Source organism: Macrotis lagotis, chromosome 1, assembly GCF_037893015.1.
Source record: "Macrotis lagotis isolate mMagLag1 chromosome 1, bilby.v1.9.chrom.fasta, whole genome shotgun sequence".
Taxonomy (NCBI): Eukaryota; Metazoa; Chordata; class Mammalia; order Peramelemorphia; family Peramelidae; genus Macrotis; species Macrotis lagotis.
Window position 1 is genome coordinate 252,466,462 of NC_133658.1, and position 16,077 is coordinate 252,482,538.

Below are 16,077 nucleotides of genomic sequence, written 5' to 3' on the forward strand. Positions count from 1 at the left end.
CGGGGAAGCTGGGCCCGGGCCCCAGGGCGCTGCCCGTCTGTAAGCGGGCACGACCGCGGGCCGCTCCGGACCCTCGCTCGGAGAACACGCCGAGGCGCTGTTGGCGCCGGTGGCCCCGAGCCAGAACGCGCCTCACTTCTGGGCCTTAAAGCCAAGGCTGCCCAGTCCAAGCCGGCGCCGAGCCTTCGGGGCCCCGGGGGTGAGGCGCCCAGTCCGCCTCCTTCCCCGCCCAGCTGTGCCCGCCCCTCGGCTCCCCTCCTCCCCGCCGCCTCGCCCCAACTTCTCGGCCGCCGTCGCTCGGCTCTCGGAGGAGCGCCGGGGAGGACAAGATGGCGCTGGACGGCGGCTCCGGGCTGGTCGGGGCGGCGGCGGCGAACCCCCTGTCCCGCTTCACCTGCCCGGTGTGCCTGGAGGTGTACGAGAAGCCGGAGCGGGCGCCCTGCGGACACGTGTGAGCGGGGGGCCGAGGCCGGCGGGGAGTTCTGGGCGGAGACACGGAGGCTCCGGGGCCGGGCCGGGCCGGGCCGCCGGGGAGGGCGCTCTGGGGCGGGGCGGGGGCCTTTCTGGGGAAGGGGGGGTGCAGGAGGTCATGGCACCCCGGTGTGGGGAGGGGGAGGCCGGGGGTGGGAGACCCGGACTTGGGCCAGGCGGCCCCGGCGGCCCCGGCCCGTGACCTTGGCTAAGTCCAACTGCTTCATCTGCATAAGAAGGCGAATGGACCAGGGACTCCCCCGGGCCAAAGTGACTCCGGACGGATGGGGGGGCTTGAAGCTCGCGGGGAGGCCTTCTGGGTTCTGGGGGTGGGAATTAGAGGGATGCGAGGGGGAGGACTGAAGACCCGTAGCCCCGAGGGGAATAGGGGTGGGCTGAGGTCCAGGGAGGCTGGAGACAGAAAAGGGAGGGATGAGGTACTAAAATTCTTGTCTAATATTCTGTGATTCTAAGAAAAAAGGGGGAAAGGATTCGACTAGAGGAGGAACAGACTGGAGTAATGAAGATTTGGGGAGGAGAGAGTTGTGGGGAGGGGGCGGATGAGCGAGCTCACCAAATGAACCCTGGCGAGACCGGCTCTGCTGCCTCGACTACAAGTCTCCAGTGGAACCTTTGAAGCTGAGTGTAGTTTGTCGACATTTGAGTGTAAACTTCCATGTTGCAATGCTGCCGAGTTGTTAACTTTGAGACAAAGGACATGAAATTCATTTCCATTCTTCCCCCTTTTTGGTGCTTAGGACACGGGGAGTTTATTACCCTGGAGAGCGATTAACTGGAGCAGTCAAAATAGAAAAAGGGGGCGGGGCCTCGGGCCCCAGCTGGGCGGGGCAGCGGTCGGAAGCTGAAACTGAAAGGACTTGAAACTTGCCCTGAAATGAAAATAGCTTCACTTGGCAGTGACCGCTGCCGGGTGGCGCTGGGGATGGGATCTACACACGCTTCCTTATGTGATTGTGTTCATTTGGAAAGGTAGTTTACTGTAGCAGTAGGAATTACTCAGGGCTACTGATCAGAAAAATTGAATTCTAGTGCCATTTCTGCCGCTAATTCATCTGTAGGTCTTTGAGGAAGTTAGGTAGTGCCTCTGAGGCTCGGCTTTCTCTGAAAAGGGGGCATTAATAACCTCAAGTTTTCCTACTTTTCTGGATCTTTGTGAGGATTAAATGAGATAGAATACTACACAAATATATATAGATGTATGTGTATATATATATATATATATATATATATATATATATGTTACTGTTGGAACTTTTTGTTTACTTTGTTTTCATTAAGTTTCCTAGGGATTAGCTATCTACTTAAATTACTATTTTGATGGTCTTACATATATGTTGAATAAGCTTATTTGGTCATTGTTGCAGATCTAAATTCAATGTGTCCTTCCCATAAAAGTATTGTCCTGCTTTAGCAAACCTGGGTGTAGTTGTAATGACAGTTTACCAAATATTATGGGGAACTTTGAATAGTAAGAAAAGTGATACAAATGGAATGAATGTACTTGTTATCGGGATGACTGCTGTTGGTAATACATTACCAATACATTTGCAGACTTTCTGGTGAGTTTTCTTGTAAATACCTTATCTTAAAGCCACCAAATTGGATAAATTTCTTTTTTATTGATGGAGTTTTTATCGTCTATAACACATAGTTTTCTGTCATCAGATTTTCATTTGTTGGCATATTATGGTTGTCTGATGAGGACATATAGTTTCTTCCTTACTGTGAACTCTTGTCAAATTATTTTGTTTCTGTTTTAGCTTTTGTGCTGTTTGCCTGCAACAATGTCTAAAACCGAAGAAACCCGTCTGTGGAGTTTGTCGAAGTGCTCTGTCTCTGGGAACCAAAGCTGTGGACTTAGAAAAGCAAATTGAAGCAACTGAGGCAACCTGTAGTGGCTGCAATAAAAGCGTATGTGCAAAAATCAAGATGGAAGCATACAAGTGCATTCCACTTGTGTCACTTGGGCCTTTTTGAAATTCATTTGGTAAATAAGTGAGGGAATTTATTCTTAGCAGTGATGGTTATTGTTTGCCTTTTTTCTCAAAAAGAGAATCATGACATGATGGATGGCATGTCATGACAGGCAAATGAACTGAATTTAAGTGAGGGAAGGGCTGTGCAAAGTCACCAGCTTTACTTTCTCCTCTAGAACCAGTTGGCGCAATTACCAGATGTAGATCAAAGGTGCTGGAGATGGTTCTGGATAACCCTTTTAAATTTAGGTCTTTAACTGGTCTCAGTTTGACTGGGGTACAACTCCTTTTCTGGGGGTAAGAAAGAAATGAATATAAAAATGGCCTCTTTTTTGCATAGTTTAAAAAAAAAACTTTACTTGGGAGGGGAGGATCCTCTGGGACCTAGCCAAAACAGAAAGAATTGCTATTTACTTTTACTCTAAGCCAATCAAGGGCTCAAATAATAGTTGGAATGCTGCTCAACAATAATAAAATCTGATATTTATGTGACATGCTTTAACAATGTTAACCTTTCTACAACCTTGTGAGTTTAGGTGATATGTGAATTTTATTCCCATTTTATGAGAAGAAAGAAAACTATTGGTGAGGATAAAGTAACAGGTCAGCCAGTAAACATTTGTTAAGCATCTGTTATATTCTAGACATTATCCTACGTGCTGAGGATGCTAAAAAGGGGCAAAAGACTATCCCAGCCCTTAAGAAGCTCGGGAACTAATTGGGGAGAAAATGAGGAAACAATTAGGTATTAGCAAACTATAAAAGGTATAAAAAGTAAATAATTACAAGAAGGAAGGCACTGGAATTGAATGTTTAGTTAAGGGATTGAGAAAGGCTGCCTGTAGAAGATAGGAATTTAATTGGGACTTAAAGGAAGCCAGGTTAACTAGTAGAAGCAGATGTGGGGAGGGAGAGTTTAGCAAGCTTGTGGGATAATTGGAGAAAATGCACAAAGCTATGAGAGAAAGTATCTTGTTTGTGGAATAGTCAGAAGGCCAGTGTCAAAGAATAAATGTTGGGCTGTAAGATGTTAAGATGACTAAAAAGTTAAGGATTATGAAGAACTTTTAATACCAAATAGAGGATTTTGTATTTGATCCTGAAGGTGCTGCAAAACCAATGGGATTCTTGAGTAAGGGAGTGATGTGGTTGGACCTCTGTTTTTGGGAAATCACTTTAATGGCTGAATGGAGGATGTTTTGGAGTGAGGAGAACCTTGGGGCAGGCTGACTTAACAGCAGGCTACTAACTGTAGTTCAGGTGTGAGATGAAGAATCTGCATTAGAGTAGTGGCACCATCAGAGAATAACCATCCTATTGCATCCTTACCCTAAATGGTATATATCTGAGAAATGTTAAAGAGGTGAAATCAACAGGTCTTGGCAACAAATTGCATAAGTGGGGTGAGAGATAGTGAAGAAGATTTGAGGATGACCCATAGGTTGGGAGTCTCAGGGACTAGGATGGCAGTAATAGGAAAGGTAAGAAGCGGGGGGAAGTTTAGGGAGAAAGATAATAAATTTCATTTTGGTATGTTAACATTTAAGGTGTCTATTAGACATCCAATTCAAGACGTTTGATAGGTAGTTGGAGATGGAGATTGGCAGTCAGCACAGAGGCTGGGGATGAATGGGTAGATTTGAAAATCATCAACATAGAGATGTCAAATCCATATGAAGCTGATGAAATCCTCAAGTGAAGTAGTGTAGAGAGAGAGAAGAGGACATAGGACTTAACCCCGAGGTTCACCTGTGAGGACATGATCCAGAAGAAGATCTAACAAAGGAGACTGAGGTTAGCTAGCTAGTGGGGGAACAGAAATTTCCTTACACCAAGGCTAGCGCTTTTTCTGCCACAATATACTGCTTGCTTCTTTCTTGCTTAATGTAGTGGTGAGAATAGTGGACTTTTAAATCATAGCCTTTATTTTTTGGTTTTAATGTATTTAACCTATTTTGAGTCGTAGTTTCCACATTTTCAAATGAAATTGGTCTTAATCTCTTAAGTGTTCATTACAATCAAATATTCTCAAGTGTCTGTAGGTTTAAAAATCTTTTTCTTAGTATAATGCTCATATTTTATGGAAAGAACAGTTTGAAAATGAGTCACACACTTAACCCCATTGCCTTGCAAAAAAAAAAGAAAATGAGTCACATAGTCTAGATCTGTCATTTTAATAACATATTAATTTTATAAGCCTATAGTCTTATGAATCCTATCAGAACGAGATATAAAGTAGTACTACTGCATCCTTGCAGTCTCATGTGTTTAGTGGTCAAGTTTAAGTGATGTTATAGAAAAGTTAACAAAAATATTTACTGAGTTCAGAATGTGTGTCAAGGCAAACCTTATCATAAATAAAAAATTACTGTCAGGTCAGCCTCTGGAATTATTTAGCACAAAAGCAGAATTCTTCAGTAAAACTAAATTTTCTGATTAACTGAAGCTTTTTAATAGGCTAAAATCCATTTCCCATTGGCTAGCATAGTCCCAGAATATTAGAATTAAATGATCCTTAGAATTAGAAATCATTTAGTCCAATCTCTTCAAATTACAAAGGACAGTAATCTCTAAAGAGGCTAGAAAGTTTGGAAATCACACAGCTAGCTCCTGTAGCTGTGGTGGGGTTTAGTTTAATAAAAGGATAATCAACACCTATGGTGAAGAGATACCTTAAACTAAGCCTTTCTCAGACTGTTTTTCAAGATCTCCAGTTCTTTGATTCCTCCCTGTTCTTCATGCTCAGTAATCTGGCCTCACTTTCCTTTCTACCTTTGTAAATAACCTCTTCAGTGAAGTCCTTCTCTCTGTTGTATAATAATCTCTTGCTGCCTTAGTCTAATGCCATTTCTGTTGCTAGAGGAAATTATGAAACCTTGTTCTTTTTTTTTCCCTGCTCCAAGTTCATGCTATCTAACCTTGGTATAGTGTAAAAACTGCTGTTCAAACGATCTAGGTTCAAATCTCAGTTATTGCTTATCATCAGTGTGGTCAAATTACCAAGTCATGTAACTTTTCTAAGCACCTTACCTCATCTGTAAAAAAAAAAACAAAACAACAACAACCCCCCCCCCCGAAACAAGGGATAATAGATGATCTCTTTAAGATCCATTCTAGGTTTAAGTCCTATGATTTTTTTTTATTTTTTATTTTATTTATTTAGTTTTCTTAGGGTTTTTTTTTTTTTTTGCGAGTCAAATTGGGGTTAAGCGGCTTGCCCAAGGCCACACAGGTAATTATTAAGTGTCTAAGGCCAGATTTGAACCCAGGTACTCCTGACTCCAGGGCCAGTGCTTTAGCCACTGTGACACCTAGCTGCCCCTAAGTCCTATGATTTTAAACCTCAACTAGGTACTCAGTGCTTCACTTTGTACTCTAAACTCTTTGGGAGGTACAGTTGTTTCATTCTTTGTATTTGTTTCCCTAGCATCTAGAAGAATGGAATATGGTAGATTCATAATATACTTGTTGACTAATTGTTATTATACCTGATTGCATTTGTCTCTTTAGTCATCAAATTCCACTGCCTTCTTCCACTTTTAGGTAACTTTACTTTCTACTCTACTTGAATTAATCCACTTTTTTATACTTAAACTTATCTTCTCCCAGTGTCTTCTTTCCAGTCTTAGAGGAAGAGTAGCCTTCTTGTGAAGGCTAACCTTTGCACATCCTCTGTCCCATCCTTCTCTTCTGTGACTTTAATCAGTTACACTTCTTTTCCTCACTACTGGGTCCCTTCATTAAGCCTACAACAAGCAGATCTTAATCCCCCCCAAAAAAATCCTTGGGTTTTTTTTTTTTTGCTGTCTCAAACTAGTTTTCTGTTTTATTATTGCCAAATTTTTGACTATCTTCAGTTCCTTACTACTCTGCTTTAATAAATTCCTTTTAGTTTTTTCTCTTTTCTATTGATGTTCTACCAGTTTTATAACTCTTCTTTACCTCTCATATCCAAATCATTGCCAAGTCCTGTTAATTTGTAAAATATCTTACCTCTATCCCCTCTTTCCCATTCCTACTGCAACTGACTTTGTTCAGGTCCCTTTTACCTCTCACCTAGACTATTGTCTGATTGGTCTTCCTACTTTTAGATTATTCCTTCTCATATCCGTTTTTTACTTAACTGCCTGTATAGTGTTTAGCTGGTCATGTTCTTTCCCCAAAATTTTTTAAGTGGCTTCTCATTGATTTCTGAATTAAAATATTGGTCCTAGGTTCTGGCATGGAAAAATACCAATCTGACTTCAACCTACCTTTCCAGCATTATTTCTTAACTACTTCATACCTTCTTCATTCCAACAAGACTAAATATCCCCATTCTTCTCTCCTCCTCTTTTCCTTATTTTGCTACTGCCATCTCCTTCTAAAATGGATTAATTCCTCCTTCTTATTTTCATCTTTTGAAATTCCACCCTTTGCTTGAAGCCTAACTCTGCTTAGTCAATACCCTGTAGTAGCTCTCAGTCCTCAAATTTCTTTCTAACACTTGACCTGAACCTGTATTAATAACATTATAATTTCTATTTTAGACTAGCTGTTCTCAAGAACTTCTGGCTTTTTACTTTCCTGAGCTTTTTAAAATAATGACTCTCCAGTTTTTTTTATGTTGTTTTATAATTTTTCCCCTAATCTTGCTTCCATCTCCTCACCCCACACAGAAGGCAATTTGCCAGTCTTTACATTGTTTCCATGTTGTACATTGATCCAATTGAATGTGATGAGAGAGAAATCATATCCTTAAGGAAGAAAAATAAAGTATAAAATTACATAATAAGCAATAAAGCAAGATTACATAATAAGATATCAGTTTTTTTTTCCTTGGTCTTTGTTCAAACTCCATGGTTCTTTCTCTGGATACAGATGGTATTCTCCATTGCAGAGAGCCCCAAATTGTCCCTGATTGTTGCACTGATGGAATGAGCAAGTCCATCAAGGTTGATCATCACCCCCCATGTTGCTGTTAGAGTGTACAGTGTTTTTCTGGTTCTGCTCATCTCACTCAGCATCAGTTCATGCAAATCCCTCCAGGCTTCCCTGAATCCCATCCCTCCTGGTTTCTAATAGAATGTATTGTTCTAAAGAACAATAGTGTTCCATGACAGACATGTACCACAGTTTGCTAAGCCATTCCCCAATTGAAGGACATTTACTTAATTTCCAGTTCTTTGCCACCACAAACACGGCTGCTATGAATATTTTTGTACAAGTGATCTTTACCCTTTTTCATCATATCCTCAGGGTATAGACCCAGTATCAAAGTGCATGCCCATTTTCATTGCCTTTTGGGCATAATTCCAAATTGCTCTCCAGAAAGGCTGGATGAGTTCACAGCTCCACCAACAATGTATTAGTGTCCCAGATTTCCCACATCCCTTCCAATATTTATTGTTGTCCTTTCTTGGTCAAATTGGCCAGTCTGAGAGGCATCACCCCCAAATTTTATCTAGAATGAACTTTTTTCTCCTTGGTACTAATTCCATAATGAAGATTTCCTGACATACCCTTATATGTATATGAAAGTGATCTTTCCATCCTCAAATTTCTCATAGTATTTTGCCTGGACCTTTCCTCTGTGTTTATTACTCCCTTTGAGAACTAAGGACAACCACCCTTACCTCTTATATCATAATTATATATGTGTCTTTCTTCTATCAGTAATTAAGCTTCTTTATAGTAAGGTTTATATTAATACTTGGACAATTCCACACATACAGTAGATGCTTAATGGTTTTTGAATGTATGAATTAAATATAACTCTTTCTCTTCTGCCTGTCACTTAACCACAATATTTTATGCTATGTATTTTAGTAATAAGCTATAAATCATGACTAGCCATGGCATTTCAGTTACCTGGTCAATTCAGCTGAAGGTAGAAATAAGGTTTTTCTGAAAAGAGAGGACCTAGACTTGTGAAATAGGCAACTCAGTTCCCTTCTCTTGGTATAACTTTTCTTCTATATAAAGGGAAGAATTTGGATTAGTTCAATTTTTTTTTTAGTTTTTTTTTTTTTGCAAGACAAATGGGGTTAAGTGGCTTACCCAAGGCCACACAGCTAGGTAATTATTGAAGTGTCTGAGGCTGGATTTGAACTGAGGTACTCCTGACTCCAGGGCCGGTGCTCTATACACTGTACCACCTAGCTGCCCCTAGATTAGTTAAATTCTAAAATTCCTAGTTCTATATAGTCCTAAATTCTAGGATGGGCACCTTCAATTGGTGAGTAACTTGAGATTTGTGAATGAGCTAAGGCAAATGCTGCTTATCCAAACCTGTCTGATACCTTTATTTTTTGATTTTTTGACCCTACTTGCTTTCTGTTTTCTCTACATAAAAGACCTCAACCTCTTGGAAAAAACAGTAATTCTTTTCTTTCTTTTAGTATATTAACTAGTTCTTTCATGTTTGTTCTTTAGCTGGCCCTATCAAAAATGCGTAACCATGTGGCTTCCTGTTCCAAGTATCAGAGCTATCTAATGGAGGGTGTTAAAGCTACCACTAAGGATATGGCATATCAGCCAAGGTAAATACATCACCATTCAACTACTCCTTTTCTATTTTTGGGTTCCTTGTAATTTCCATAAGTCCAGTACTCTTACCTGGGAATTATTTTAAATAAACCAGAGGAGTTTGAGACTTAATATTTTCAAGTGTCTAAATAACTTCAAAAAGGTAGAAGTATAGGCATCTTATTAGTTTTAGCTGGTTGATGTTTGTATTTTATTTAGGACTGGGAATTGGGAGTGCTGGGCTCTAGCTTTATCTTTGCCATTAATTTGTTGACTGACCCTAAGCAAGTTATGACCCTGGTGTACCTCAACTTCATCATCTGCAAATTAGAGAGGAAGGGTTAGATGATTTAATGTTTTATTAATTTACTTAAGTTTCTTTAATTTGATACCTATATCATGAAAAGTTCAGTCTCTAAGCTTTGTCTGAAGTGGAAAACAGTTACTGTATGGGTTTAGCATCTGAAATCATAATTACAACTCATTCATGTAATCTCTTAAGATTTTTCTTTTTTTCAAATCTCTTAAGATTTGCAAAGTGCCTTCCTTATTACAGGACTTTGAAGTGGGTAGTGCCAGAATTTTATAGATGGAGGAACTGAGGTTTAGAGAAATTAAGGGATTTGTTCATGTTTGCTTAATCTGTATTTGAACTAGCACCCTTTCTGTTATACCATTCTGCTCTTCAAAATCATTTTATTAAAGTTCCAATAAATTACATTGTACATCATTTTTCTGAAATGTTTGTCATAGAATTTTTTTACATGGTAATAATGCACTTTAATAAATATTTGTTGACATGTCACTTAGTTTTCCAGTTGTATGATTGTTGATTTGTATTGATGATTTTTCCTTCCCTCTTAATAGGACTATCCCAAACCGATTTACCTTTCCATGCCCTTATTGTTCTGAGAAGAACTTTGATCAGGAAGGGCTAGCTGAACACTGCAAAATGTACCATAGCACGGATACTAAATCAGTGGTAAGATGGATTTTCTTTCAATTCAATTTATACTCCTGGAAAAAATGCTCAGTATGAATATTTAGATTGATAATAAAAGATAATTCAGAGGGGACTGGATTAACTAGGTTGTTATTGTCCCTTTGAATTTTCTGCAAAAGTCCAGATTTGTTCTGTTTGTCAATATGGGCATCTAGGTGGTGAAATGGATAGTGCCAGACCTGGAGTCAGGAAGACTCATATTTTTGAGTTTAACTCTGACCTCAGATACTAGCTGTGTGACCTTGGGCAACTCATTTAGCCCTGTTTGCCTCAGTTTCCTCATCTCTAAAATGAACTGAAGAAAGAAATTACAAACTACTCAGTACCTTTGCTAAGAAAACCCAAAATGGAGTCACAAATAGTCAATGTGATTAAACAACAAATTGGCAGTATAGATTAGTTTTTCCTCTTCTGTTGTAATTGATAATCTATTTCTTAATGTAATGATGTCATCAGCTTTGTCCTGGAGACACAGTAGACTGAATATCTGAATATAGTTATAGTGGGGGACTGTTCTTTGCTTGTACTCTCCTTCCTCCATCGACGTTCTCTTCCTTTTTTTGCCTAACCCAATCCTGTCTATAGTCAACTCTAATCCCTCCTCTGTGAATCTTTCCAAAGCTATCACAGTATACAATGCTTTCTTGCTTTTTTGACTTCAATACACACTACCTTTATACTCAGCTTGACAGTTTATTATATAAAACCTTATAGCATCTTTTGTATTTTGTTTTGTGTTCCTACTTAATCAGCAGGCATTTGTTAAGCACCTTGTATGTACCAGATGTTCTGGATGTTGGAAATAAAAGTGTGTTGATTATGTAGCATGATGTAATGATTGTATAGATCCTGGAAATTACAGTCTGAGAGGCTCATATAATTTAGCTCTGGAAAGAGCACTGAAATGAGTTAAGAAACCTAGTTTCCCTGTCTATAAAATGGGTTAGACTAGATAAGTAAGATTCATTCAAACTCTAAAAGGTCTATAATTTTCTGATTCTCTTTTTTTTTTCCCTTGGTTTAAAGGTTTGTCCAATTTGTGCCTCAATGCCCTGGGGAGACCCCAATTACCGGAGTGCTAACTTCATGGATCACATTCAACGCAGGCATCAGTTTTCCTATGATACTTTTGTGGTGAGTGTTATTTCCAAGTTGGAAACTTTCCTACTGAATCATCTATACTATTTTGAGGAACACAATCAAGAAATCCTTCAGGATTGTTGTATGTTTAGTGTCTTTTCTTAAAAATGTTCCATTATTGCCTCTTTTGAGAACTACAGTTCAAGGGGACAGCTAGGTGGCGAAGTGGATAAAGCACCGGCCCTGGAGTCAGGAGTACCTGGGCTCAAATCCAGTCTCAGACACTTAATAATTACCTAGCCGTGTGGCCTTGGGCAAGCCACTTGACCCCATTTGCCTTGCAAAAACCTAAAAAAACAAAAAAAACTGTAGTTCAGGGTAGCTAGGTGGCACAGTGGATAGAGCACTGAGTCCTGGGATCAGGAGTCCCTGAGTTCAAGTCCAGCCTCAGACATTTAATAATTACCTAGCTGTGTGGCCTTGAGCAAGTCACTTAACCCCATTGCCTTGCAACCCCCCCCAAAAAAACAAACAAACAAACCAAAGACTCCCTGCATTCGATTTTCTCTTTAATTCCTACAATTTTAAACTGTTGTAAAGCAGGCTAAGTCTAGGAAAGGATAGCAGAGCCTGAGTTATTTAATCAATTAACAGTAGAAAGAAATATTAACTAAGTTAAATTGCCCTAACTTTTCCCACAACCAGGAATCTAGTATCTCTTGATATTCAGAGCTGCTATTTATTTTTACTTTTGAAATTGGACTTTGCTGTCCTGGTCTGAAAGAATTCAGTCACCTTTAACTGTAATTAATTGATTTTTATCATAAGCCATATGACATTGACCACAAAGCCAAGTTGTGAAATTTTAGAAACTTAACATATTGTAAGCAAGGGTCTTAGAAAGAACTTAAAAATAACACATAGGATTTGGGAGGGGATTTGTTATATTTCTTAGAAGAAAGGAAAGGGGAGGGAAAACTATAAAGAAGGAAGGTGAGATGAGGTAACTTACTGTCTTAGACTTAAAAGAATATATTACAAAAAGGTTGAGGGGACAGGGTAAACACTTATGTCACTTTAATCTAAACCTATCAAAAGAGAGTAGAATACATGAAAAGTTTGATGTAGAAATACATTGAACCTGAAAGGATGGAAAGGAGTGAAGGGATGAATAAGTGGTAGATGACTTTAAAAGGAAAGAAAGGAAGGATAAGAAACAATGATTTGGACTGTAGGAGAGGGGAAGAGAAGAAGGACAAAGGAATGCAAGGAGCAGATTGCTTTGACCTACATTATGGGAGCTAAGCACACTCTTTGTAAAAGAGATGGGAAGGATCAGGGCAAAAAGAAAAAAGTCTATAGTGGAACGAAATATACAATTAATGATCACCATGGTAAATGTGAATGAGATGAGTTCAACCTTAAAATAGAAGAAAAAAGCAGAATGGCTTAGAAAGTAGAATTCAACAATATATTCTTCATTTTCTTTCTTTTTTTTTTTTCAAGGCAGTGGGGTTAAGTGGCTTGCCCAAGGCCACACGGCTAGGTAATTATTAAGTGTCTGAGGTCGGATTTGAACTCAGGTACTCCTGACTCCCAAGGCCGGTGCTTTACCCACTGTGCCACCTAGCCACCTCAATATATATTCTTTATAAGAAATAAATTTGAAGTATAAAGATTCCTACTTGGATTAAAATACAAAAACTAAAGAAAAATCTGTTACATTTCATTTGAAATCAAGCAGGAATAATACTTATGGTTTTAGCCAAGGCTAAAAATACACTTAATGAAAAAGTTATATGTTTGAAGCTATACTATGTTTGAAGGCAAAATAGATAATTAATATCAATACTTAAAATATATGCATTTAATGTCATACTATTTAAATACTTAAGTGAGTATCAGGAAGAAGTAGACAGTAAAACTATAGTATTTGGAGACTCCAGTATTCCCCTTTCAGATCTAGACAAAACTAACCCCAAAAAACAAGAAAAAATTGTGGATTGAATTTTTAAAGCAAATTAATTAAATTAATTTAACTTAAATTTATTTTTCCCTGGGTGATTAATGAAGAGGAAGGAGTAAATAAATTTCTTAACATGGCAACTTTACAAAAATTGTCCATTTTGTACTAGGACATAAAAATCTCACAAACAAATGCAGAAAAGCAGAAATATTAAGCATCTTTAATGATTACAGTACAATTCAGTAAAAGACCGCTGAAGAAAGATTTAAAAATTAACTGCAAACTGAGTAAGTTAATTCTTTTTTTTTTAAGGGGTTTTTTTTTTTTGCAAGGCAATGGGGTTAAGTGGCTTGCCCAAGGCCACACAGCTAGGTAATAATTAAGTGCCTGAGGCCCGATTTGAACCCAGGTACTCCTGACTCCAGGGCCGGTGCTCTATCCACTATGCCACCTAGCCGCCCCCTGAGTAAGTTCATTCTTAAGAAATTGATGGATCAAAGAACAAATCAAATAAATAGTAAATAATTTCATTAAAGAAAATGACAACCAGAAGGTTTGGACGCATCCAAAGGATTCATTTGGCTCTAAATGTGCCTCAGTTCCTCATTTGTAAAATGGCAAACTACTCAAATGGGGTCTGAAATGACTGAACAATAGAAAATTTGTTTGTTTTTTTTTAAGAAGAGGAATGTTCTAACATATCATAACTTGAAAACTATACTTACACAGCCTGATGAAAGCAATTTATGTTTAGTTGTGTACTTGTATGCTATGGTAATAACTTATGTTGTGATGATTAGGATGCACAAGAGAGACAATGCAGTAAAAAAGCATTGAAATAGGAGTCAAGAAAGTTTGGTGCTCCCCTTACTAGATGAGTGATTTTTTTGGGAACTTTATCTCTCCAGGTCTCAGTTTCCTCATCTGTTAATTGGAGATAATTATACTTTTACCACTTCCCTCATAGAATTTCTATGAAGAAAAACACTTTGTAAATGATAAAGTACTATAGAATTGTGAATTACATTTATTTCAGGAATTAATTTTTAAAAATTCCTAGTGGATTCCTTACTTTTGTTTAAAGTAGAATGAGCCATGCTGCTGTTATTAATTCTATAAAAGCTGTACTGTTAGTGCCTTGTTTCTCCAGGTGTCACCCATCACCCTCCTCCAACTTAATCTGTTATATACTGGGGCAGTTAGGTGGCATAGTGAATAAAGCACCAGCCCTGGAGTCAGGAGTGCCTGGGTTCAAGTCTGGTCTCAGACACTTAATAATTACCTAGTTGTGTGGCCTTGGGCAAGCCACTTAACCCCGTTTGCCTTGCAAAAACCTAAAAGAAACAAAAAATCTGTTATATACTTTATAAATGTTGTAAACTCCTTGAGGGTAGGGAATATTTTACTTTTGTCTTTGTCTCCCCAGTGCTTAGCATATGGTAGACACATAATAAATGCTTGGTTAATATAGTACTAAAACTTCTTTTTATAAGGGAAATTTGTATGATTTTAATCTTAACTAAATACAATCATGCCATCTTGTTGCTAAGATTTCATGTTGTATAATACTCTTTTTAATCCTCAGGATTATGATGTGGATGAAGATGACATGATGAACCAGGCTTTGCTACGCTCCTTGATAGACAAATGAAGTCAAAATTTATATTTCAGAGTTCTAAGATTTATACAGAAGAAGTAGAAACAGCGGCATCTTTTTTAATGGGCATGATTATCATAAGGATCATGGTCAGAACCTTTTTTTTCTGGCGCTTGAAGCTCTTAGACCCTATCTTTTCTCTCCTGCTTTTGGCAGGTTTGTTATATTACCCTTTTAATTTCTGCATCTTTTTACTGTATTGATAACTGGTATATTTTTCTTTCACCTCTCCTGCTTTTGCTTTATAAGCTTAGAGTCACATACTGGGGCATTGTAGCAAAATTGAGATAGCAGAAAGTCTTAACTTTTTTATTTTCTTGCCCATGCAGCTATGACAAAGCATTACGTTTTTGATTAAACTTTGAGCTAGAATGACCTCTAGTCCTTGACTCTATCTGCCTAAGACTGGGATTAATTTTCCAGTATGGGTTCTTGAAAACCCTTTTTAGGGTGTTTAGTAGGTTTATAGTCTTGGGAATGATAATTTTTTTTATGACATTTCTGTACAACTCAAGTAGACCTCTAGAATTACAACAGATTCATAGTCTTTAAGTTTCATGCCTAGCTAGAACTGTTTAGGATAAAATGTAACCCATTTTATCAGCAGTAGTAAATGTTTCTAGAATTGAAAAATAAAATTTTAAATCTTTGTAAATGGGCAGAAACATTTTTTCTCTTGGCTATTAGTGTATTTTCAGGTATTCTTGTCTGATATTAATCCTCCATATTTGGGGGTCTTCTTACATTTTTGGTATAATAGCCCATGTAGCAAAGTGTTTAAAATAAAAATTTCAGAACACAAACTTTCCAAAGGAAACTAAGGTAGAAAGAGATTTTTAAGTTATGATTCATGACAGTAGAGTACTTGTTTTTTCCTAAAAGTAAATTATATAAATGAGGAATTTTTGCTTTATTCTTAAATGGGTTCTTAAATGGTTTCTTTGTGGAATCTGTTTCAGCAGAGAAATCCATATATAAAAATGTTGTCTTTAATTCAATGCTAAATAAAAGAAATCAAAATGTCCTCAGACAGACTCTGGAGGTTACATAGAAGTAAAGTGTTCACCTCACCAAAAAAAAATCCTCTAATATTCAGAACATTGTAAATAGAATTTCTTTGCACAAAATAGAAATATTGTTTTATTAATCATCTGGATTTTGAGATTCATATTTCTTTTTTATTCCAGAAAACCTGCTTTGAAAATTGTTCAGGGAATTTGAATTTCAGCATACTTTGCTAATATTACTAAGCACAAGGCCAAAGTGCTTTGAGCCTCTTCTGTAAGAGCTGAGCTCTGCTTGCCTCCTCATGAGCAAAAGGAGGATGGAACCAGATCAGATTCTGATCGTGTTCTTTAGACTTCTTGTCTGACTGCTGGGTTTAATGACTCAGTGA

At 38.1% G+C, this 16,077-nt stretch overlaps 1 protein-coding gene across 1 annotated transcript; it reads left to right on the top strand.

The window, feature by feature from the left end:
* The first annotated feature begins 262 nt into the window (after positions 1 to 262).
* RNF114 (ring finger protein 114) lies at positions 263 to 14,694 on the top strand. The gene is made up of 6 exons (XM_074210235.1): positions 263 to 451; positions 2,253 to 2,403; positions 8,883 to 8,989; positions 9,843 to 9,957; positions 11,005 to 11,112; positions 14,610 to 14,694. Exons 1-6 carry the CDS (start codon positions 330 to 332, stop codon positions 14,673 to 14,675), a joined length of 669 nt encoding a protein of 222 aa, XP_074066336.1. The 5' UTR covers positions 263 to 329; the 3' UTR covers positions 14,676 to 14,694.
* Positions 14,695 to 16,077: the final 1,383 nt, after the last annotated feature.

What these genes read in the sequence shown, in the direction of transcription:
- RNF114 (XM_074210235.1), top strand. Translation starts at nt 330, where the DNA reads ATGGCGCTGGACGGCGGCTCCGGGCTGGTCGGGGCGGCGGCGGCGAAC. An exon ending in GTAGTGGCTGCAATAAAAGC is followed by an intron (nt 2,404 to 8,882) that starts GTATGTGCAAAA and finishes TTTGTTCTTTAG; the next exon opens with CTGGCCCTATCAAAAATGCG. An exon ending in GATATGGCATATCAGCCAAG is followed by an intron (nt 8,990 to 9,842) that starts GTAAATACATCA and finishes CCCTCTTAATAG; the next exon opens with GACTATCCCAAACCGATTTA.